General features: G+C 38.7%; 1 protein-coding gene across 4 annotated transcripts in view; it reads right to left on the reverse strand.

The window, feature by feature from the left end:
• Nucleotides 1-25,111, reverse strand: part of diaph2 (diaphanous-related formin 2) — a 739,556-nt gene that overhangs the window by 178,606 nt on the left and 535,839 nt on the right. For all 4 annotated transcript variants that reach the window (XM_060832634.1, XM_060832633.1, XM_060832630.1 and 1 more), the window contains one exon: nucleotides 12,953-13,078. In XM_060832634.1, coding sequence (XP_060688617.1) covers nucleotides 12,953-13,078 — 126 coding nt within the window. The remainder of the gene's footprint in view (nucleotides 1-12,952; nucleotides 13,079-25,111) is intronic.

Raw genomic sequence — 25,111 nt, forward strand, 5'->3', positions numbered from 1 at the left:
TCATCCCTCAGCCTCCGACACTCCAGGGAAAACAGCCCCAGCATATTCAGCCTCTCCTTATAGCTCAAATCCTCCAACCTTGGCAACATCCATAAATATATGAGGAGAGTGTGGGTAAGTGGCATTGAAATGCCCATCAGCCATGATTGAATGGTGGAGTGGACTCGATGTGCCGAATGACTTTACTTCCACTCCTATATCTCATGGTCTTAAATCTTTTCTGAGTGCTTTCAAGTTTCACAAGACTTCCGATAGGAGGGAGAGTAGAATTGCACATCATATTCCAAAAAATGGTCTAACCAATGTCCTGTACAGCCACAACATGACCTCCCAACTCCTGTACTCAGTGCTCTGACCAATGAAGGAAGGTATACCAAATGCCATCTTCACTATCCTATCTACCTGCTACTCCACTTTCAATGAACTATGAACCTGCACTCCAAGGTCCCTTTGTTCAGCAACATTCCCCAGGATCTTGCCATTCAGTGCATAAGCCCTGTTCTGATTTGCTTTTCCAAAATGCAGCATCACACATTTATCAAATTAAACTCCATCTGTCACTCCTCAGCCCACTGACTCATCTGATCAAGATCCCATTGTAATCTGAGGCAACTTTCTTTCTTGTCCACAACACCCCCAATTTTGGTGACTGCAAACTTATGAACTATACTTCCAATATCCACATCTAAATCATTTATATAAATGACAAAAAGCAGTGGACCCAACACCAATCTTTGTGGTACACCACTGGTCACAGGCCTCCAATCTGAAAAGCAACCCTGCACCACTACCTTCTGTCTTCTACTTTCAAGCCATTTCTGTATCCAAATGGCTAGTTCTCCCTGTATTCCCTAGTTACCCTTTTGTCCTGGACAAATTTATAAAATCCCTTTGGATTCTCCTTAATCTAATTTGCCAAAGCAATCTTACATCCCCTTTTTGTCCTTCTGATTTCCCTATTAACTGCTTTTATACTGTTCTGAGGATTCACTCGATCTTTACTGTCTATACCTGACGTATGCTTCCTTTTTAAGCAAAACCTCAATTTATTTAGTCATTCAACATTCCCTACACTTAGCAGCCTTGCCTTTCACCCTAACAGGAACATACTGTCTCTGGACTCTTGTTATTTCATTTTTGAAGGCTTCCCATTTTCCAGCTGTTCCTTTACCTGAGAACATCTGCCCCCAATTAGCTTTTGAAAGTTCTTGCCTAATACCGTCAAAATTGGCCTTCCTTCAATTTAGGACTTCAACCTTTAGATGCAGTCTATTCTTTTACATCACTAATTGAAAACTAATAGAATTATGGTCGCTGGCCCCAAAGTGCTCACTCACTAACACCTCAGTCACCTGCCCTGCCTTATTTCCCAAGAGTAGGTCAAGGTTTGCACCTTGTACATCCACATACTAAATCAGAAAATGTTCTTGCACACACTTAAATTCCCCTCCATCTAAACCCTCAACACTATGGCAGTCCCAGTCTATGTTTGGAAAGTTAAACTCCCCTACCATAACCACCCTATTATTCTTACAGATAACGGAAATCTCTTTCCAAATTTGTTTTTCAATTTTCTGCTGACTATTGGAGGGTGGGGAAGGGGGTGGGGGTGGGGGGTTACATTACAATCCCAATTAGGTGATCATCCCTTTCCTATTTCTCACTTTCACCCAAATAACTTCCTTGCATGTATTCCCAGGAATATCCTTCATAAGCACAGCTGTTATGCCAACCATTATCAATGCTACTCCCCCTCGACTCTTGCACCCCCCCCACCCCGACTATACCTACTCTCGTATTTGTATCCTGGAACATTAAGCTGCCCGTCCTGTCCATCCCTGAGCCACGTCGCAGTAATTGCTATGATATCTCAGTTCCATGTTCCTAACCATGCCCTGAGTCCATCTGCCTCACCTGTTACGCCTCTTGCATTGAAATAAATGCAGTTTAGTCCTACCTTGATCTCTGCTTTGTTCCTGCTTGCCCTGACTGTTTGACTTGCTCCTTTTCCCAACTGTATTAGCCTCAAATAGATCTCTTACCTTACTATTTCCCCAGGTCCCAACACAACCCCCTTCCCCATCCCCCAACATCCCACCATCACTTACGAGTTTAAATTCTTCTGAGCAGCTCTAGCAAATCTCCCTGCCAGTATATTAGTCCTCTTCCAATTCAGGTGCAATCCGTCCTTCTTGTACAGGTCACTTCTACTCCAGAAGAGATTCCAATGATCCAAAAATGTGAACCTGCATCAGTTCCCCAATCATGCATCCATCTGCTCTATCCTCCTATTCCTACCCTCACTAGCTCAGAGCATCGGGAGTAATCTTGATATTACTACTCTCGAGGACCTCCTTTTTAAATTCCTGCCTAACTTTCTATATTCTCCCCTCAGAATCTCACCCTTTCCCATGTTGTTAGTTCCAATGCATGCAACAATTTGCTGTTGGTCCCTCTCCCCTTTGAGAACATCCTGCACTCTCTCCAAGGTATCCTTGATTCTGGCACTAGGGAGGCAACACACAATTCTGAGTTTTTGCTGCTGATCGCACAAATGCCTGTCTGTGCCTCTGAGTAGAGTGTTCCCTATCACAATCGATTGCTTGGAAACCAATGTAACCCTCATTACATTAGAGCCATTCTCGATACCAGAAACTTAGCTGTTCATGCTACATTGCCTTGAGAGCCCATGACCCCCTACATTTTTCAAGACAGCATACCTGCTTGAGATGAGGATAGCCACAGGAGACTCCTGCACTACCTGCCTACTCCTCCTACCTTTCATGGAGTCAATCTATCTACCTGACTGCATCTCTGGCTTTTCTCCCTTCCTATAACTGCCATCCATCACACCTGCTAGCTCCTGTAAATTCCTTATTGCCTTTAACTGTCATTTCAACCGATCCATGTATCAAATAGGATTCACAATCAAAGACAGTTCCTGCAGACATAATCGCCAGTAACACGGAAACTCTCCCTCAATTCCCACATCCAACAGGAAGAGCCAATCACGCTCCTGAAAGCCATCTTTGCATCTTAACAATCTACAGACCCAGAAAATAACACCATCTTATTGTTCGAAAAAAAATCACTGTTCAAGGCTAACTTAATACTTATGGCTTATATTTTTAAATTATTCTACAGTTTGGACTAGTAGCATGTCGGTTTTGTCTGTGTTTCTAAAGAGATTTAATGATTAACTTCTAAGTAGTATTGTAGCTGCAGTGATTTTCAAAAACACAGTCAGAGATAGTTTTTGAAGGCTGCTGGATTTTTGTTTCCATTACTAGATGATGAACTTTTCCAAAGTAAAGAGCTGTGCTCAAAGTTTTCAGTTAAGAAGGTTAGAGATTGACCCTTCTTTTTCTATTGATTGAGGGAAACTGCCACACCTTGAAAAAAATTATTTGAATTTCAGTTGACAGTTTCACAGAAGACTTAGCGAAACCTAGATGTCTGAAACAGCATTAAAGAATGGATATAATTTAAGAACTATTAAGAAATAGATTATTTCAGTGTAAGACATTTAGTTTTAAAGTGTCAGGCCAAAAGTGTTTAGTTACAACCTTGAATGAGTGATTTGAAAGTGAGAAATTCTAAGCTCAGTTGCGAGTTGATGAATCAGTCGGTAAATCTGAGACGTTGGTTGTTCTGTCCTTCACTTTGAAACCAATTTAAGAAAAAAGTCCATCTGGAAAAGCAATCTATTACTCCCTTTATAATTGCATTATTAGAAACTTCAGTTTTTCATGGTCAGGAGATCACTATTTTTATTTGTTAACTGGCATAAAATCATCAAAAGCAGCATTCTCAAAAAAAAAAGACAGACTAAAGCATTCACAATTCACACTTGATTGCTGTTTTTTGACAATGATCAAAAATACATTTCTATAGTTTTGGAACTTTGGTAACAATCTATATTAAATGAGCACAGAAGGAGAATGTAACTTGTTAAAAGATGTACAAAATTAATTTTACAGTACAATCTCTCTTTTGCCTGAAGAAAACCTTAAAATTAAATAAGACAATTAATTGTAGTAAGAGACAAAAGGCAATAAACGGTCAGGTAAATAAAATTCCGAGGAGCAAACATAAATTCCTTGGCTTGTAGAAAAAAAAAGCCCTGATAATTAAAACTTACCTTCTTCTGTAAAGAAGATCCATTTAAGCAAAACATTAATCTGTAGCATCACCGAATGCAGTATCTTGACAAAAAAAATGACAACTTCATAACTTTCAAGCGAAGACTGAATTACCTTGCAGTGATCTAATGTCTGAACAAAAAAGGTCTGCTATAAAGATAGCAATGAATTTCTGTTAAAAATGTTGTCTAATCAATAATCTGATTTACTGTGTTTATCGCATGTAGAATCTAAGTTCCACCAATTCTACACTGTCATATTTTCTGAGTACAGTCAGTTTTGTTCTGTGACAGGTCTTCTATTCTTAATTTACTCAGCAAAGGAAAATATGTCTAAAATTTCAGATAGTGTCTATTTATGGGAATAGAAGGGAATGGTCACTTTAATGATCAAATTCACAAAGCAGTGCATCTTGCTGCCTTTTCTGATGAGAATGATTTATGCCCCAACATCTCCTGTACATTTTCTGAAACAATAGTGCTGTGTCAATATATGTTCAGATTATTTTCATGCAATTCCATAACAATACTTTCTTAGTAGCATCAAAAACCAAATATTCCTACCAGAAATTATTAAACACAAAGTTGGGCAGTCTGTAGGAAACCGAATGCCCCTTAATCGTAATTTACATACCGCCCTGAATACATGCTGGAATTTTAGTACGTGAAGATTGCGATAAAAAGCTCTCCAGACATGATAATTTAAATTGATTTTCAGCACATGGTATGAACTGCAGTTGAGTTCATGTTCTTATATTTTCATGGTTTAATTCAGAGGTCATCAAAAGCTACATTTAATTAAATTTGCTTAAGAAAGGTAAGGAACAACCTTTGCACAACGAAAGTTTTCAGAAATATTTCAGTATTTATTGAAATCACAAGAATGCAGAATTTTCAACTCACAAAACACTTTAAAAAGCTCAAGATCCTTTCTCTCTATCAATTTGTTAATTCATCATACTGAAGATTTTGCCCTTTTTCCTATTTTTATTTGCGATCAGAGGAAGCATGCTCTGGTATTTGATTTTTCATGTCAACACTTTCTACTTTCTTTTAAGACTTTTCTAGTTTTCTCCTCTCTCCTACTGACGGCACTGACTGCAAGTCACATTCCTCAGACAAAGTGACCAGGATTCACCTGAAAGCACTAACATAGTATTGGATGGCCAAACCAGTTCACAAATATGCATTTTCACCAGGATTTGCAATATAATGATCAGATAAAGGAATTCTGGCTATTTTTTCTTCTCTTACCAGAAGCATGGAGAAAACTTAAGCGTCATAATCAATGAACACAGATAAGAGGAGTTAAATTAGTTGAAATGGACATTGAATCTGTGACATTCCTGTGACTTCACTTCAGAATCGTGTTTACACTGGACAAACTTCATGTATAACTTTACTCTTCATTTCTCTTTCATCCTGTCACCATTATTTTTCACCTTTGTAGGAACCTGTTTACGATACATATGCCCAAGTTCTTTGCTACTACTGGTGGGTCGAGTGTATTTTGAGGAAAAATTTCACCTCAGCTATTTATAAACTTTCAAAATGATTGCTAGGAGCAGTGAACATTGTCTATATGGACTTCAGCAAGGCATTTGACAAGTTTCTGCATAGTAGGCCAGTTATTAAGGTTAGACCAAATGGAATCCATTTGGACACAAGATTGGCTTGAAGGAAGGTGACGTTGGGTTTTTTTCAGACTGCAGGCTTTTGACTAGTTGTGTTCCACAAGGATCTATACTGGGTCCACCGCTTTTTGTCATTTATATAGACGATTTGGATGGAAATATAGCAGGAATGGTTAGTAGGTTTGCAGATGACATCAAACTCTGTGGTATAGTGGACAGTGAAGATAGTTATCTCAGAGTACAATGGGACCTTGATCTGATGTGCCTGTGGACCGAAGAGTGACAGATGGAGTTTCAATTAGCTAAAGGTGAGGTGTTATATTTTAGAAAGGCAAATCAGGACAGGAATTACACACGTAATGGTATGTCCTGGGCATGTTGCCAAACAAAGTGCAGGTTCTTTGAAGCTGGAGTCTCAGGTTAACAGGATAGTGGAGTTTTGTATTCTTGCTTTTATTGCCAGTACTTTGGTTAGGTCACAAAAACTTCCTGTTAAACTTGAAAGGGTGCAGAAAAGAGTTACAAGGATGTTGGAGGGTTTGAGTGAAAGGGATAGGCTGGGACTATTTTCCCTAGAGTGCCGGTTTACAAAGTTGTGAGGAGCATAGATAAGGTGAATCGGCAAGGTCTTTTTCCCAAGATAGGGGAGTCCAAAAACTACACTGTATAGATTTAAGGTCAGAGGGGAAAGATTTAAAAGGGATCTAACAGACGTTTTCACGCAGAAGGTAATGCATGTTTGGAATGATTGCCAGAGGAAATGGAGGAGGCTGATACAAATAAAGACATTGGATGGAGACAGGAATAGGAAGAGTTTAGAGGAATAGGAGTCATATGCTGACAAATGGGACTGCATTAATTGGGGCCGTCTGGTCAACATGGACAAGTTGGACATTAGGTTCTCTTTCCATGTTGTATGACTCCATGAATCGATAACTGCCATAGTGATAGAATGCTAGATTCTCAATTGACAGATCATATTAATTTTTACCATCATAGTGTGCCATCATAGTTAAGATGCAATAAACTCACATATGTATGTAACAACTCATCTTGTACACCTATTGATAATCATAATTTTTTTTAAGGACACTGAAGTACCATAGCTGTGTAAGACTTTTATTTGTGCCTCAGATAAACTCTGTAGGTAGGGCTGTAATACTGACAATAGCAACAGAAAATAACTTTGCTGTAGGCCAGACCAAGTAAGGAAGGTAGGTTTACTTCCTGAAAGGACACTAGGTACTACTTAAGCTTACATTTAGTATTACTGATTTATACCAACGTCACACAAGGTTCCCCTTAGGCCATCTTGACAATGGGAGTTTTCAAATAAATTTTTAATTTTCAATTGAGGACTTCAAAGAACATAAAACAATATTTATAGTCCCAGAGGCTTGAGTTTCATTGTACCTTTTGTCAATGCCTTTTCAAAAATAAAATGAATTTAAATTCATAAGCTTACCTGAATATGGAAGCATGATCCTTCTCCCATCTTGAGGACAGTGAGGTGCATCTAAACAGGCACAGAACATGACATGTAGCAGTTATCAGCCAGGATCTACATATCCATAAGACCATAAGACATAGGAGTGGAAGGAAAGCCATTTGGCCCATTGAGTCCACTCCGCCATTCAATCATGGCTGATCAGCATTTCAACTCCACCTACCAGCATTCTCCCTGTAGCCCTTAATTCCTTGTGACATCAAGAATTTATCAATTTCTGCCGTGAAGACATTTAGTGTCCCGGCCTCCACTGCACTCTGCGGCAATGAATTCCACAGGCCCACCACTCTCTGGCTGAAGAAATGTCTCCGCATTTCTGTTCTGAATTGACCCCCTCTAATTCTAAGGCTGTGTCCACGGGTCCTATTCTCCTTGCCTAATGGAAACAATTTCCTAGCGTCCACCCTTTCCAAGCCATGTATTATCTTGTAAATGTGAGACTCTTGTAAATCCTTTGACAATGTGGGACTTAGTGAAGACCTATCCACCACTCAACCTCTCATCCTCACTAACACACACAAATGCGAGGCAATGACCATCTCCAGTAAGAGACAATCTAACCACTGTCCCTTGACTTTTAAAAACATTACTATCACTGAATCCCCACTATCAACATTCTTGGGATTACTATTGTCCAGAGACCCAACTGGACCACCAATTAAACACAATGGCTACAAGAGCTGCTCAGAAGTTAGGGATACTGTGGCGAGTAGTTCACCGCCCGACTCCCCAAAGCCTGTCCATCATCTACAAGGGGCACGTGTCAGGAATGTGACAGAATACTCCCTATTTGACTGGATGAGTGCAACCCCAACAGCACTCATGAAGTTTGACACTATCTAGGTCAAAGCAGCCTGCTTGATATGTTTGCGCTCGTGTATGTGTATATGCGCACGCATATGTGTGCGTGTTTGGATATAAGTACACCTGTATGTGTCTGCATGTGTGTGTGTGTGGTGATGAGCAGAGGTTTAGTAATGCTCCTAGGTGGAAAGAGTGAAGTGCTCTCCAGCTGTCATTTAAATGTGACACACTGAAGTTGGAGCTAGGAAAGTTGGCACTTAGAGTGGGCTTAGCCATGAAGTTTGGCATTTTGCCCACACATGAATATGCAATGGATTGAGAAGAATGTAATTGCATGAGAAACCCTGACACTTCTGAGAAGAAGAATCTTTTGCCTTAAGAGTCGCCTTGACAATTAATCTTTTAAAAAAAAATCCACTCACTTCTTCAAAGGATGTGAACAGGAGCCATTCTGATTAAGAAAGGCAGCCTGGAGACTAGTGCCTGTGGGCAGCTCAAAATAATCAGACTACAGCATTGCAAAAGGATGAATGATCTGCTCTACTCTGTCAAGTCAAGGGCCATGTCTATGCAATGCTAACTTTAACTCCTAAGGGCATGAAACATTGTAACTTTGCCACTGCAGTAAACTGTCACAGCAATTCTAGATGGCAGGCATATCTGTTAAAATGCTTCATGTGCACTGAATATGTCACAATTCATTAGAGCACTTGTTTCCCAACCTGGACCATAGTGGAATCAGCTCGCTCCCATTTGAGAGGACTCTCAGTTAAAACAGAAAAAGATCTACAACACACATTTACTATCAGGTTACTGACTTTTCATCCTAACCAGCAGAACGTCTATATTGATAGTTTTTTGCCCAAAAATTGCATGGGAAAGATGATAATAACAAAAGACAGCTTCAATTAGTACACTGGAGATATTTCAGTTGTATATTTTATAAAATTTTATATTTTCTTTTACCTACTCAAATTTGTTGATAAAATAGATGTATGGTTTATTTGTAACCCTTAATGCCACTCTTACGGGTAACACAAACATTCGCATCTCAGTTTGCCTGCCTATGCAGAAGAGGAGATTGGATATGCACGTGTCAGGAAGAAGCCTTCATTCCACCATTCACAGTTACACCTGAGGTGGCAACATCTTAGAAATTCTTGCATAATGGCGGTGGGCTTAATGACAATGATAAATCTTTGTGGCTTCATAAGCAGCCTCTGGGTCCCATTCCCACTCCAGTGGCCAAAAAAAAAGACAAACTAAACCCCAGTTCCACCCTCGGACCACCTTAGGCAGCCATCTCAGATGAAGAAGAACAGGGACCATCAGAAGATGCACTGTAAAAGATGTTCCTCCCCACCCTTGATGCACAGAGAAAACATTTATGTTTTTGTGGTCATTTTTCCACAGTTGACTCAGGGTCACATTTTGGTGAGCACAGCATTCTCATAGGCCTACATTAAGATATGCTTAAATCTGCTTTTGGAAAATATTTATTAAACAATCCAACTGTGATAAAAGTTACACTGAAACCAATTTAAGATCATCACCCCGTCCTGCAGAGTGATGCATTAGCATGTACTTGAAGCGACATACATATATGCTCAGAAACTTGTTTTATGCAGACAAAAGGAATTTGTACACACATTGCACCAAAAAGAGGTGACAGCCAAACTCCACTCACTATCCTATGGCAATGCCTAGACCAATCAGAATTAACTTGCCTGGGTCTGAGAATTATGATTAACATTTAACTGCTCTTGCTATATCATCGTGCCAATGATCTTTCAACCAATGGATACCTTGTTCTTATTCTATATTAACTGCTGTCATATTTTTACAAATCCATTTCTCGAATCCTGCTTCTGATGAATGCAAGATGAAAAAAATGTAACTTCTGGTCTCCTTTTAGCAATAATCTGCACTGCCAAGTATGTACTTAACATTGAAATCATTTTGGGACCACATATCAATATTATGTAGAAACATGTTCACAAATATCGCATTTTTAAGACATTAATAAGAGGTCTTGTTATCTATGAAAGCTTCTGTTTGGCATCAGAGATAAAGAACAAAAACTAATGATTGCTGTTCATCACTGGTGCTCATGTGAGCAACTTGTGGAGCAATGCTCGAAGCACTGAGGCTGCCAGACACCACTACTCTCTGGGAGGAACATGACTAAGTGCAAACTTAAATTGATGCGTAGTCACTCGGACTCAATATGGTGTTATTTCCTCTCCAGCTCTCCAACGAATGAATGAATGAATGTCTGCTGGTCAGAGATGTTGGAGAAATATGTGCATAAACCTCAGTGCATTTCCATGCTAAAGTCCTGGCTTGGAAATGGAGTAGGAAGCAACTGCAACAAAACTAAAAAAACTTTACACTGAATGCCAAACATAAGGGAAAGTCTACATGCTGGGTAGGAATGCTTGTGTCCACATAGATTAATCAAAATAACTTTCACATGTCGGATACACTCCATTTTATCCTGTGAGAATAACACTGTGCTGATTGGGACAAATATCAAATAAATCCAGCAACTGAAAATTAGGCATCCATAAGGAGCAGCAGAACAGTGTTTAAACACAATCTGTAACCTCCACTCCATTTCCCCCTCTCCCTCATTACCATCACACTGGAGGACAATCAAAAATGTAGTATGAGTTAATAATCTGGTGAAAACACAGGATTACAGATACTTCCATGCTAAGTAGTGGAAATATCATGCAATAGACAAGGCTAAAGTGATTTTACAATTAAAGATAAGATCAAAACATTGCATTCCTATCTATCCGAACATGAATAGTGGTAGACAATTAAACGACTAACAGAAGCAGACTGTCCATAAATATGTGTATCCTCAATAAGAGTGGAGCCAACTGAACAACCTGAAGAGGAGTCATATTGGACTCAAAACATGAACATTGTTTCACTCTTCACAGATGCTGCTCAACCTGATGAGTTTCTTCAGCATTGTCCGTTTTTGTCACGTATTATATACTCCGGTTTGTGACTTGTTTTGTTTTAGCTGAATAGCAATGTCACTGTGAATGTAATTTCAGTGGGTTGGGGTTTAATGAATATTAATGACATACTAATGAATGCAAAAGACATCCCTGACCATCACAGTCAGGAAGGACCATCTATCTAAAAGGTTCTGAGAATTTGACTTCAAAATTTGAAATTGATATCAGGAATCTCAAGTTAGACTCCCCAAACTCCCTGCCTGGCCCTTCTGAATGTCCTAGGCATGCTAGCAATGTTCTGCCCAAGGACTTTCTTCACTTGTGATGCAATAGTACATAATTAGCTTGGAATTTTCCCATTGCTCCCATGAATGTCCCCCTAGTGAAGGAGAAAAGTGATGGACATGAATAACAGTTAACTGGACAAAGAAACAAGTGTCTGAAGAGAAGGAAGGGAGAGGGCCTGTAACATGCTAAATCTGTAATGTGGAGTTTGACTGATCCTATTAACTTGTAAGCACTGGCATGGTTTGTTGGTAGTAATCAAAGTTGAAGTGATCTGTTACTCCTAAAGTCTGGCTATATTGATTCTAAAGCATTTAATGTGCTTCATGTGGTATTACTGTGCTACTATTAAAAGAACTGAACAAAAGAAAACCTGCACAAAGATGCTGTAGGTCCGATTGAATATTAAATTGATGAGATTAAAGTTATTGCTAGATTTATAATGACGGTGTCACATGGGCTAGTTGCTTGGAGAAATGGGCAGAGAATGTCTTATCAATTTTGTGAGGGCTCGAGGACAGAGAACTAGTGATGTAAGGCGATCAAAAACGTTGATGAGGCTGCCAGAAGACAAATGGTCAATTACTGAACCTTAAGGCGGCAGGCTTGGATGATCATGCAAGTAGCAAGTACTCAGAGGGTAGAAGAAAATAGCTAGCTAGCTGAAGACACAGTAGGCAGAACAACTGCTTGGGGACCAGAGGTGGGAGCTGATCACTCCCTCTCTTCTGACTCTCAGTTAATCCAAGGCAACTTTGCATGTGAGTATAAGTCTCACGAAGTGTGAGTTTCTTTTGAATTTTTTTCATAATGTATTATGCCCACATGGAAATTTAGGGTCTTGACTGGTGATACCCACAGAAAACACCTAAAACAAAAAGGGGACATTCATTTACAAGGTGTATTATTTCAATAGATTACTAACTTGCCACTCGAAGGCTCCAGCATCACCACTTGTTTAGATCACATTCAGCATCTACAAGCCAGTTCCTTGAAGCTTAATTCTTAAATACACTTTCCTTCGCTATACAGCAGAATTCTAGATTTATTGTTTGTTACAGGTCCATAACTCATATTGTGCACTGGGCTGTTGACTCTTGTTGTAGTCGACAGCAATCCCCAAGTTAATTTGCTAATCTCAAAAGGCCATCAATGAAGAACACAGATTGCCTAGAATCTGGTGTGAACAGATGCATTTATAAAAACCTTCTGTTATGTCATCTAAAGGATCCACTGGAAGCTTTTATATTCAGATTAATGATTGAAGCATAGGTCCCAATGTGTATCAGCTACCTGATAACATCCAGCTTGCATAAAGTTAAAGTCACAAATGTCAGTCACCTGGGAATATCCAGTTAAACCAATAAAAAAGGTCTTTCTGGTTACTAATTTTGCCAAGTCTTGCTGTTTTAACTTTGGCTGACAACTGGTTGAATGAGATTTGTGCAAAAGGTAGTGCTGACATGGTTCTAGCACAGCACAATGCATGGCCAGCTTTTGATCTTCTTAAATACTGCTTCTCGTGATGATCAGTATAACGAGATTTCACTATCTGTGCAGGTGTTTTAAAACTATCAACCTGAGGCACAACATCTCAAAAAGGATATGGACATTTTTTCCACAAATTTATCATGTTCATCTTCTGTTTCAGGGAACTTCTTGATATCCCTTTCAAGACACTGGATCTGTCGTTCCATAGCATCCAAACTGCTCTTCAGAATTTGTTCTGAAACTGAGCACAACAAAGAATTATTATGAGAAATCAACGACGGTTCAGAATATTTCAAAATTTGCTGGCAATAACTTCCATCCTCTCTAGGCATTTTTAAATAAACAGAATAATTCTACCATGTACTGGACAATTTTCCCAAACCACAGGTTGCAACATTGCTCAGATTTAAAACAATACGAAAAAATATTAAACAGATGACATCGCACGTTGGGAAGATATCACAACTATAACCAGTCAGTCGAGTGTTGGCACTTACTCATTCAGTAAGTTATAGATCTAATACTTAATGTCGTTGTTGTAATACCAAACTTTAAATAAAAGCGAAGCTTTGAAGTTGACATTTGATCTTCAAAATCTGTGTCATGCTTCCTCAATATGTTTTTCTGATCCCTGACACTGAAGGCATCTTTGTGGATGATGAATGACTTTTTTAAAAAATTCAAAAATCTTGCATTTGAGTGCGTATTCTGTTCATATTTTACTTCACAGACACTTCCTGTGTCTATACTTCTAACTGTATACGCTCATGCCTACTTTTTCTGCTGTGATTACACCCTTCAGACAGTGGGGATTCTTTAGTACTTTAGTTTTATTTTATTTCTTAGGGCCTGACCTGTAAATGAAACTAAATGTTCTCCCAACCTGCAGATTTCAAAATTGGCAATTTTGAAACTGGTTCCTATTTAACTTTAAATCGCAATAGAAACTCACAGTATTAGGTTAATGATAAGGACAGAAACTTCAAAATAGTCACTGGCTTTCATCTGTCTGTCCTGGTACAATAATCTCCCTTACTCTAAATTTGCAACCCACGAACAACAGACTTGATCTTAAACTGCCCATGAGCAATAGCAAGGAAATTGACGGATGCATATTTAAAGTCATATCCAGGGCAACATTATATTTCAAACATTTTCTTTATAATCTGTAAAATTACATCATCTCTTCCAAAGATGAAAAAGCAAGCAGCTGCCAAGCGAGTGAAGTTAAGATGGATTAATCTCTAATCAACCCATGGTCATAAAAGACATACAATAATGCTATAGATGATTAACTAATGTATCAATAAAAAAAAACATGCAATAATTCTTTCATTTTGTATTTTACCCAAACAATGGCTTTTATTTAAGTAGACATACAATAATGCTATAGATGATTAACTAATGTATCAATAAAAAAAAACATACAATAATTCTTTCATTTTGTATTTTACCCAAACAATGGCTTTTATTTAAGTAATCTGTCTCAGTTTCCATTTGGGTACAGAATATAGTAAAGTATAAGACAGTATACAAAGCATTTCACTTGCTTAGCTCAATTTCTTTGAAAAGTCTCATACTTGATATAAAATGAATCACTTTGCAGTCTACTCTCTGTTAGTAACAGTTCAGCCCTGTGATTTGCAGTCATTCAATATGAGAATTGTATATGATATTACTGTCATTGCATTATCAGACAGAAAACAAGAGAACTGCTGATGTTGAGAATCTGAATTAAAAATGAAAAATTGCTGGTGAACCTCAGCAAGTCCAGAAACATCTGAGGAGAGAAAGCAGAGGCAACATTTCAAGTCCAGTTCTGAAGAAGGGTCACTGGACCAGATATGTTGAATCTGCTTTCTCTCCACTGATGCTACTCGAACTGCTGTGGTTCTCTAGCTATTTCAGTTTATCGCATCGAACAGACAGAGATGAGCATCATTAAAAAACACAACATTAAAAACACTTGTGAAGTTGTAAAGTTTGATTTTTTTTGCATAAATATCAAATTCAAACTTTGATGAGATCAAATATTTCATTCTGTCACCAAAATACTGATGCTGGAAATTTGAGAAACAAGTAGTTCTGAAAACACTCATTATGTCAGGCAGTAACTTTGGAGGGACAAGGTTTGAAATGTTTGAAGTCTTTTAGAACGAGAAGACACCAGAGATTGAAAAGCATTTGAACATAACAAGAAAAGAGTAAGTCTTAGGTTAAGAGGAAGTGCAAAAACAGTGGGCATAAATTTGAGAAAATAAATTGAATAGGCTGTGCTTGCTTTGAGTGCAAAATGGGAGTTTGTTAGATGGAAGAAGTGACAAGGCATTACAGACAGCACAATGAAACAAATCAAAGATCACAGAGCTAGTTCCGCTTGTTCATAAACATAGAGAAAAGAATAAAAATGAACTTTAAAATTCTGAATTTGCTCACCTTCTCTGTGACCTCCTTGCAATCCCACAACCCTCAGAGATGTTTGCTCTCATCTAAAGTTCTGCCCTCTTGAACATGCCTGATTTTAATTGCTTTGATGAGCCCCTTCATCACTAGATCTGATAACTCCTTATATGGCTTAGTGTTATTTTTATTCTAATACTCCTGCAAAGTATAGCGGGAGGTTTTGTGAAACTAAATGCATTATAGATATTGCTGTTGTTGTTATGATGTGGAGGTGTTGATGTTGGACTGGAATGGACAAGTTCAGAAGTCATATGACACCAGATGACACTTCATCTGAAGAAAGTGCAGCCCTCCAAAAGCTTATGATTTCAAATAAACCGGTTGGACTATAACCTGGTGTTGTGGGACTTCTGACGCTATTGTTGCTGTTGTAGATTTCATCAACAGCACAGTGTTCCAACACAGGATCCACACCTATGCATTTATTCCACTTAACGTAATTAGACTTGTTAAAATAAAACTTTCAACTAAAGTGTTAAGTTGTTGAAATTAGACATTAAAATTAAAATACTGAGGACATGCCTTGTGCTGTCCCTTATGGCTAGGAGTTGTGTGGCCATTCTAAAATGAATACTGAATTTGGCCATCAATTGTGTACAGAATTATGTTTTATGTATAATGCACACATAAATAGATTGGTAAACACGATTGGTAGTTGGACACTGTTCACATATGGATCAATGACTTGATTTGAAGTGACAGATACCTCACAATGATTTAATTTTTTTCGATGTATAATTCCAGTGACTATACTTCGGAATCAATAGCTACAGCATAGTATGTCTTAGTTTGCTGTACAACATAATAAATGTGGGTGCGTGTTTGTGAAGTATCACGGTTATGTTGTTAAGGAGATATGTGGAGATAAAAACAGTAGTAGACCATTCAACTCTGGTTTTAGATCATGACTGATCTGCACTTCGACTTAATTTACCGAGTTTGAAACACTCCAGGATCAGCTTACCAAACAAAAGAATAGCAGACATAGAAATGAAGCTCTTTCCTGACAGTTAAAAATGCAATAATGAATAAATAAAATAATTATTGTCACATATATCTAGGAAGCTCTACTGAGAAGTGTTGTGTCACCACAATCTGGCGCCATTTTCAGTTACAAAAAGAATGGAAAGAAACTACTCAAGTCGAGTTCATCTTCTGTTCAAATTTGGTCTCGAGCATGGCTCCAGGGCTTCTGCAAGGTGTTCCGGTCTTCAAGAAGTCCCTGCTCTGAGTACAGCCACAACAACACTGATGCCCAGGAGACCCCAAGCTCCACTGTTGCCACCGACACCTCCAAGAGTCCCTGTTCCAGGCTTCCCAATGAAGGTCAAGCTTCTGGTGGTTGGCACTTTTCAGGTCACAAATACGCTTTGGGCATATGGGGGCTGCCTCTAGCCACTCTAGCCCTGTGAGCCCCTTGCAACCGATAAATTAGAAGAAAAATTGTGGGATATGAGGAGTCAACTGGGAGTAGGACTAACTGCATTTGTTTTCAAAAGACCCACAGACACAATATAGCTGATTAAACCCCTTCCTGCATTATACGATTCTATTCCAAATAAGGAAAAATATAGAGATACAGGTAAAGAAGGCAAGCTATCTCCTCCGGGCAAGGCAACTGCTCAACCTTTTGATCAAGGAAAGTCGGTCTTTCATTGGGAGAGAGAAGACAGTTATAGATAAAAACAAACTGATAAATACGTAAGTACAAACCTGTTTAAGATTTGCATCAGAGTTGGTGAATTTATAACATTCTGAAAGGGTGAAAAAAAGATCATCAGTCTATAAGCCCATCCCATCTGACCCCACAGTACAACCTCACACAGATATTTATCCACAAGTTTATGCTAACCTGGAGAAGCACCACTACAGAAGGGAAAACACTGCATTGCAGCAAACCAAGAAGTAACAGTGGTAAACTTCCCTTCACTTGACAATCTTTGGAACAAAATATCGACAGAAGCCACAAGCCAATAATGATTGCAATTTAAGTGCTGTGATGGCCCAAAATTTTGGGCTCAACTTGTGTTACTTTTCTTACAAAGGACAATACTAAAGTATTTCCCACTGGACCAAAATTGAATTTATCAATTTCTTCACATCATTTATGCAATTTTTCTACTATTGTTCCAGGCCATGTATTATCCATGGCTAACCTGCAATACTGCTGCCTTAAACCAGCTAATAAATGAGAGTGGTTGGTGTTATAGTATTTCTAGATCTTTCTACAGATCCATATTACTCTGTAGGAAACAATCCCTGCTCTGTCCTTGGAAAGTTCTGCAAGATCACAGCTAAAATTCACAACCCAGGAGAATTTCCTTCTGAAAGTTTCTTTCCAAATGCATTTAGTGTCTAGGCAAATGGTATGACTGAGAATATTTGGATGGTCTCTGTTTTCTTCCAAGTTAATTTTTGGTCACTGATTAAGAAATTCAATGATATTACATGTATAGTTAGGGTCAAATGTACACACCATCGACTTCACCTCTAGATTTACACATTGCTCCAAACCCTTAATACATACCTACCAATAATCACAATTCATACCTAACACTGACAACTTCATCTCATTCTGACAAACTTATCACCATTAAAAACTTTAGACAACACCTCAAGTCGTACACAATTCCAGCTATTTAACTCTGATGATCACAGTCCCCAGTCACACTTCACTCCTGGATAGTATTTTACCTTTTTTGCAGAACAAGGTGCTTTTTAACTAGAGGGAAAGGACTGAATAGCTGCCTACAGCCATTGTATAGATGTCCTCAACCCCTCTGGAGGAGGTAGTGGGTAGTGTCCTTCCTCCATTGAAAACATGTTCAACTGAGCAAGATTAAGGGAAGGCAATATTCAGAGCATGGAGCTTCAAAACATGGAGCTGCCATTCATGTCACAATCTGCTTAGCCCTGTATAGCTCCTTCATGTACCACTTCCTATTGTGCAAAGTTGTCTGCATCAAATTAGAATCTATTGTGGCTCATAGCAGAAGTTACCATCTGCTCTGCCATTGCCATTGTGATGTCAAAGAATACTTTTTAAAAAAAACACAGACAGTAAGGAGCTGAATAAAGTGGTTAGCACTGCTGCCTCACAGCACCAGGGTTCCAGGTTCAATTCCAGCCTTGGGTGACTGTCTGTGTGGAGTTTGCACATTCTCCCAGTGTCTGCATGAGTTTCCTCCGGGTACTCTGGTTTCCCCTCACTGTCCAAGGATGTGCAAGTCAAGTGAATTGGCCACGCTAAATTGCCCATAGGTTCGTGCTTTAGTCAGAGGGAAATGGGTCTGGGTGGGTTACTCTTCGGAGGGTCAGTATGGACTTGTTGGGCCGAAGGTCCTGTTTCCACACTGTAGGGAATCTAATCTAATATAACTAATATTTTACAGAGGTCAAAGGAGGAAATTGTCATGAGAAGTTGGAAAAGATTATTTTTCTTAAACATAAGACAAGCTCAGGAAGTATTTCTGGTCTAAATATTCTTCCCTGGTTAGTATTAAACATCAATAGAAAAAGAATTCACTAAACCCAACATAAAACATCTTCGGCTAATTGAGTTCTCACAAGGTGTGACATTCTGATTCTCTTTTTATATGGCTTGTTTTGGTGACGGAGGTTAGAAAGAGTGATTGCATTTATCAAGGAGTGGATACATTGTTGTTAATGAATCTCAGGCAAACTGCTTTATACAAAGAAAAGATTAAATGGGCATGCAGCACAGCGAACTGATATTCGCAGATTAGCTCATATTCTGAATCACCATCTCTTACTGAAATCACTCTATGACTGGTTTGAAGCAAAGGTCTCATGAGGATATTTAATACAACAGACTATTAATGGCCATTGGTATATGCTCTGCATCAAAGTCTGAGCTGTAAGCAGAATACTCCCATGAGACTTTTCATCCTCTCTAAAGGAAGCCACTTGCATTAATCATGGCCAGGATTCAACTGGTCAATATGATGAGTGTTTTCACCATGATGCTACCCGTAGGTTCATGGTAGGGACATAAGAGCAGGAATAAAAAAAAAATTGGGTTATTATGTGCTGAGAACATGCAGAAGATATTGTTTGCCTTTACACGGAGACTCTTTTGTCAAGTATAATAGGCTGAGAACTGATAGCTAGAGAGGAGAGTTGGGAGCAGTGATGGATGGGTACCAGGAGTTTACATGTATCCTGTCAGATAAAGACATTATATGAATTTTTTCTGTTCTTGCCTGATAAGATTCAATATTGCAGAAATTCTTGATTAGGACTTGACTCAATGTATATTTTCTTCTGCATCTCCAGTTGAATAAATTGCAAGAGAAATCATGATCACTATCCTGAATGCAAAGCAAATTTCAATTAGACCTCTGTAGAATCTGGGAGAAATTCTAGTGAAAACAATTTGTCATTACTATCACTGCTACAAGGCTTGAATTGGATTTATGTCAATAATTAATTGTTAGTGGCTTTCTTTAAAAATCTCGGCAGTCAAACAAAGTAACATGAAGTGAAGGTTTGCGTCATGAGGTTGGAGAGGGGATTAGGTCCATGTTCCTGGAACTGATAACACCTGAAACTATTGAAGGAGAATTCCTTACATCTAAGACTTAAAATGCCATGATGTAATAGGTCTATTATCAGAATCAGCGTAAAATGCAGACATTAATTGGTTATTGGACTTAAGCTCATTAGAAGGACTGCAACATATTTTACACAAAATCAGAGAAAGAGATGTTCCTGAATAACAAATAAGCGCTTCAATAGTGACTGCTCACAGCTTTTCCGTTCAACATAAGGATGGTATTGAAACTCAAACAGTTGCAACTGACCTTCATCGCTCAGATGCACTGCAAATCAATAGTCATTGGGAAAGCAGCCTTTATAAATGAGCATCACTAAGACTGTCACTCACTACTAATGTGAATGCAAAATATATATCAAATCAGTGTAGTATTTACTATGTCAACCCTATTTCACTAAATAGAGAATCCTGCACCTTCTGGACTGCCATCTTGATTAGTCTATATAAAGGTAAGGATGTTCAAACTCACCAGGTGTGAAGTGAATTAGTGGCTGGTTATCAAGCATTGCCCAATCAACAGTTAAATCAAATGTTACATTTTACACAATTCATTCTTGTTATGGTATGCTTATTGTATGAAATAATACTTGTTCTCTATTTCATCAAATGTTCCTTGTCATTGGTACTAAAAGGATACTGGCATAGCAGTAACATCACTGCACTAATAACCCCAACGCCCAAGCTGTTGCTCTGGGGATGGTGGCTCAAACGGCAGTTCGTAGAATTTAAGTTCAATTAATAATTCTGGAATTGAAAGCCAGCCTCAGTAATAGTGCTCATTAAACCACTATTGATTGCTGCAAATATCCAACTGATTCATAAATATCCTTTGGGGAAAGAAATCTGCCATCCTTAACCAATCTGGTAGACATGCAATTTCAGACCCATGGCAACGTATTTGACTCTTAATTACCTTCTGAAATGGCCTAACATGCTAATCAATTCAATGGCAATTAAAGATAGCAACATATGCTAATCTTGTTGGCAACACCCACATCCAAAGAATAAAAAAGAGCCTGCTTTTTTTGATGCTCATTGCTGGGCTGGGGAGGGCAGTAAGTACAACCGAGATATTATTCCTTGATGCATTCTGGCAGAAGTAACTCAACAGCTATATTTTTTTTAAAGCTAATTAAAAGCCCAGACATTTCGTACATTTTGCCTTTTCGAACATCTGATAGAAGGAATTATTTATTATAGAACAGAGGGATCTAGGGATGCAGCACATAATTCTTTGAAGCTTGCATCACATATAGACAGGGTGGTTAAAAAGGCATTTGGTACACTTGTCTCCATTGCTCAGTTCTTTGAATACAGGTATTGGGAAGTCATGTTGAGGTTGTTTGGGATACTGGTGAGGCCTTTTCTGGAATACTGTGTCCAGCTCTGGTCGCCCAGTTATAAGAATTGATATTATCAAGCTGGAGAGGGTTCAGAAGAGATTTACCAGGATGTTGGCAGGTGTGGGAGGTTGGAGGTAGAAAGAAAGGATGGGACTTTTTTCATTGGAGCACAGGAGGTTGTGAGGCAACCTGATCGAAGTTGATAAAATAATGAGAGGTATAGATAGAGTTAGTGCGTAGTTGTCTTTTCCCTAGGATGGGGGATTTCAAGACTGTGGGGCACATTTTGAAGGTGAGAGGAGAGAGATTTTAAAAAGATATGAGAGGCAATTTTTTTCACAAAGAGGGTGGTTCGTGCATGTAATGAACTTCCTGAGGATGCAGGAACAAATACAACATTTAAAAGATATTTGGATAAATACATGACTGGGAAAGGCTTGGAAGGATATGGGCCAGGAATAGGCAGGTGGGACTAGTTTAGTTTGGGATTATGTTTGGCATGGATGAGTTGAACCAAAGGGTCTATTTCTGTGCTGTATGACTCTGACTCGATAACTGATTTTTAATGTCTCACAACGTAGAATTCAGTGGAATAAACAAATCATTATTATTTTGTGGCTTCAACTTATGACCGAGGAACGAGGACATGCCACAACCAAAAGGACTAGCCACTCTACCATACGTCAGGAGCGTCTCAGAACTGACAGCCAGACGACTGCGACCCTTAGGACTCATAACAGCACACAAGCCAACATCCACGCTCAGACAACAACTCACTAGAACAAAGGACCCAATACCCAGCATGAGCCAAACTAACGTAGTTTACAAAATACCATGCAAGGACTGCACAAAACACTGTATAGGACAAACAGGAAGACAGCTAACAATCCGCATCCATGAACATCAGCTAGCCACAAAACGACACGACCAGCTATCTCTAGTAGCCATACACTCAGACAACCAGCAACATGAATTTGACTGGGAAAACACCACTATCATAGGACAAGCCAGACAGAGAACAGCCAGAGAATTCCTAGAAGCATGGCATTCATCCCCAAACTCCATCAACAGACACATTGACCCAGACACCATATACAAACCACTACAGCTGAAACTGACACCCGGAAACGGCAAGAATATCCATCAACAGACACATCGACCTGGACCCCACATACAAATCACTGCAGCTGAAACTGACACCCGGAAGCGGCAAGAACAAACCAATATAAATACCGGAAGAAACATCAAAGCAGCGCTTCACACGAGGCTCCAACAGCACTGATGATGTTCCCTAGCCAGGGAACGAAACATTTGCAGCAAAAACTTCCAGCTCGGCGAGCAGAACCACAACAACGGATACCCGAGCTACAAATCTTCAATCAGATTTTAAACACTTATGAACTGATGGGTTGGATCTCAACGGAATAACCCTGGATTGTTTGATTTGCTAAGAGTTCATTAGTGATTTGACTTGATCTTAAAACAGAACTATTTTGTATCAAAGCTATTTATCGTGCTCCATATACATGTGGCTCAAAGAAATGAACTTAAGAATGCCTGGAAAAGAAAAACACAATTTGTTGTCTCTTAATGTTTCTATTTTCAACAAAAGGAATAGTAAATTATTTAGCATTTTATTTGGAATAATAAAACCTGTTTGAAAACACAATCCGATTTGAGTTTGGTACTATAAAATGACAGCATAAAATAAACTTCACAAGGAATACTTTTGTGAATGAAAATATTTTGATAAAACAGCAAGTAATACAACCTACCCACTTTCAGGCTATCCTTTCTCCCATCTTGCTGCTGAGACTCACTTGGAGTACAAGTGAGGACGGTAAAGTCTCACGCAGTAAGTCAGATACAACAAATGTTTTTTTTAAAAGGATATCATTGTCCCATTGAATCATAATCTAAAATATCCAGTTTGCAACTATAACAACAGAAAACCAGTGTAAATGTTGAGAAAAGATGTACACATATGTTTAGCTGCACCTGTTACTGATGAAAGAAAAAAAAACAACGAAAAGAGATTGACCAAACCTATGTCCTTCTGGTTGTAGACAACTACATATGCCACTTACCATTGCAAGGTGCAGATTCCAAACTCGAAACACCTCCTTCAGAACCAAATGCTTTCATAAATTTGAAGGCAGAGCCTCTTGGGAAATGCACATTCTATTGTTTGGCAACTCATCCTATCAGTTTATGGCAACAGAATGGATTTTCCTTCCAATGGAGGATTAAAAGTTGGCACACCACAAGAAAGCATATGGCCTCAGGGTGATATTTTTAAACTGATTTTTATGGTGTTTGTTATGTCACTTACAGCCAATCCTCTTTAGGCTTAATAGCATAGTTTCTCAACTCCTTCTCACTCTACAATGCTGTTTGGCGTTACTCCTATATTCACTAACGAGTAGGGCCTTCCAAAATACACCAGCCAATCTCTCACGAACATTTACTTCTTATGCCACTACATCTTTTTTGCTTTTTGCTACTAACTTCAGATTATTGAACAGCAGTTGCTTGAAATTTGCATTGGAAAGAACGTTGCTACCACAATGACACTGATGTTAACATGTTTCCAAGTAAGTTCCAGCTTACTTTGCATTGCTAATCTGCAAACTATTTTAAATAATACTTTTCTAGTTTATTTTAAATAAGACACTTACTTTACAATGTTATAAAATTAGGCATCTAACAGCCAGAAATATGGAACAGGAGTCAACAATTCAGACTGTTGAGCCTGCTTCATCAGTTAGCATGATCATGGCTGACTGACCACTTTCAATGTTTCTCACCCACAATATTCTCATAATTCTGCACGCCATTAGTAATCTAAAATTTTATCAAATATGAAATACACTCAAAACTGAGCTCCCAACCTAGGACAAAGAATTCTAAACTGTCCACCATCCTCTGAATAAAATGAAAAAAAACCTTCTTAGCCCTAAATGGCATCGCACTTATTTCTAAATTCCTTAAACAGGGCAAACTGCATATTGACAATTACTCAGTTGATCCTTTTATGTATTTTGTAGGTTTCAATGAGGCAACCTCTCATTCTTCAAAGCTCTAGAGACTACTGGACTAGTTTGACCAATTTTTCTTCTTATGACAATCCCACTCTCCTTGGAACAGGTCTGGTGAGCCTTTGTTGTACACTGTCTCTGGCAATAATATCTTTCCTGAGATAAAGAAATCACAACTGCACAGAGTACTCCAGGTGTAATCTAACCAAGATCCTAATACAATTGAAGCAAGACTACACTACTCCTGTAAGCTACAAGAATTCACAGTGAAATAGCACCATTCATGAAATGAAACATTTTTATGGGCTTCACAGGAATGCTATAAAATGAAGCCTGACACCAAGTAGGAAGATACTACATCATATGACCTAAAGCATGGCTAAAGAGATATATTTCAGGAATTTTTCAGGGGGTAGTTACTCCAGATCTTGGGCTTATGCATCTGAAGGCACAGTCACTGATAATATCGTGATAATAAGGCAGACATAAAGGAGCACAGATATCTTGGGGAGTTGTAGGGTTGGAGAAAATTGGTGATTGATGCTTTTTCAATACTTTGTTTTTAGATCAAATCAGTTGTCAACTAAGATATTTTTATCCAAGTAGGGTTTGAAAACAGATCTAAGAATTTTAATCAGAGCATTACTGAGTCAGGGCGAATTGACAAAGGCATTGTTGACAGTTGCCGGCTGCAGAGTTTTGGATGGTGTCAAGTTTCTGGATGGTTGAATGTTGGAGACAAGCCATGAGTGGGGAAAATACCTGGGCGAATAAGTGGCAAGTGATATTTGCACTACACAAGTGCATGCCAATAACCATTTCCAACAAGAGAGAATCTAAACACTGCCTGGTAA

This window comes from Hemiscyllium ocellatum, chromosome 11 (genome assembly GCF_020745735.1).
Source record: "Hemiscyllium ocellatum isolate sHemOce1 chromosome 11, sHemOce1.pat.X.cur, whole genome shotgun sequence".
NCBI classification, from domain to species: domain Eukaryota; kingdom Metazoa; phylum Chordata; class Chondrichthyes; order Orectolobiformes; family Hemiscylliidae; genus Hemiscyllium; species Hemiscyllium ocellatum.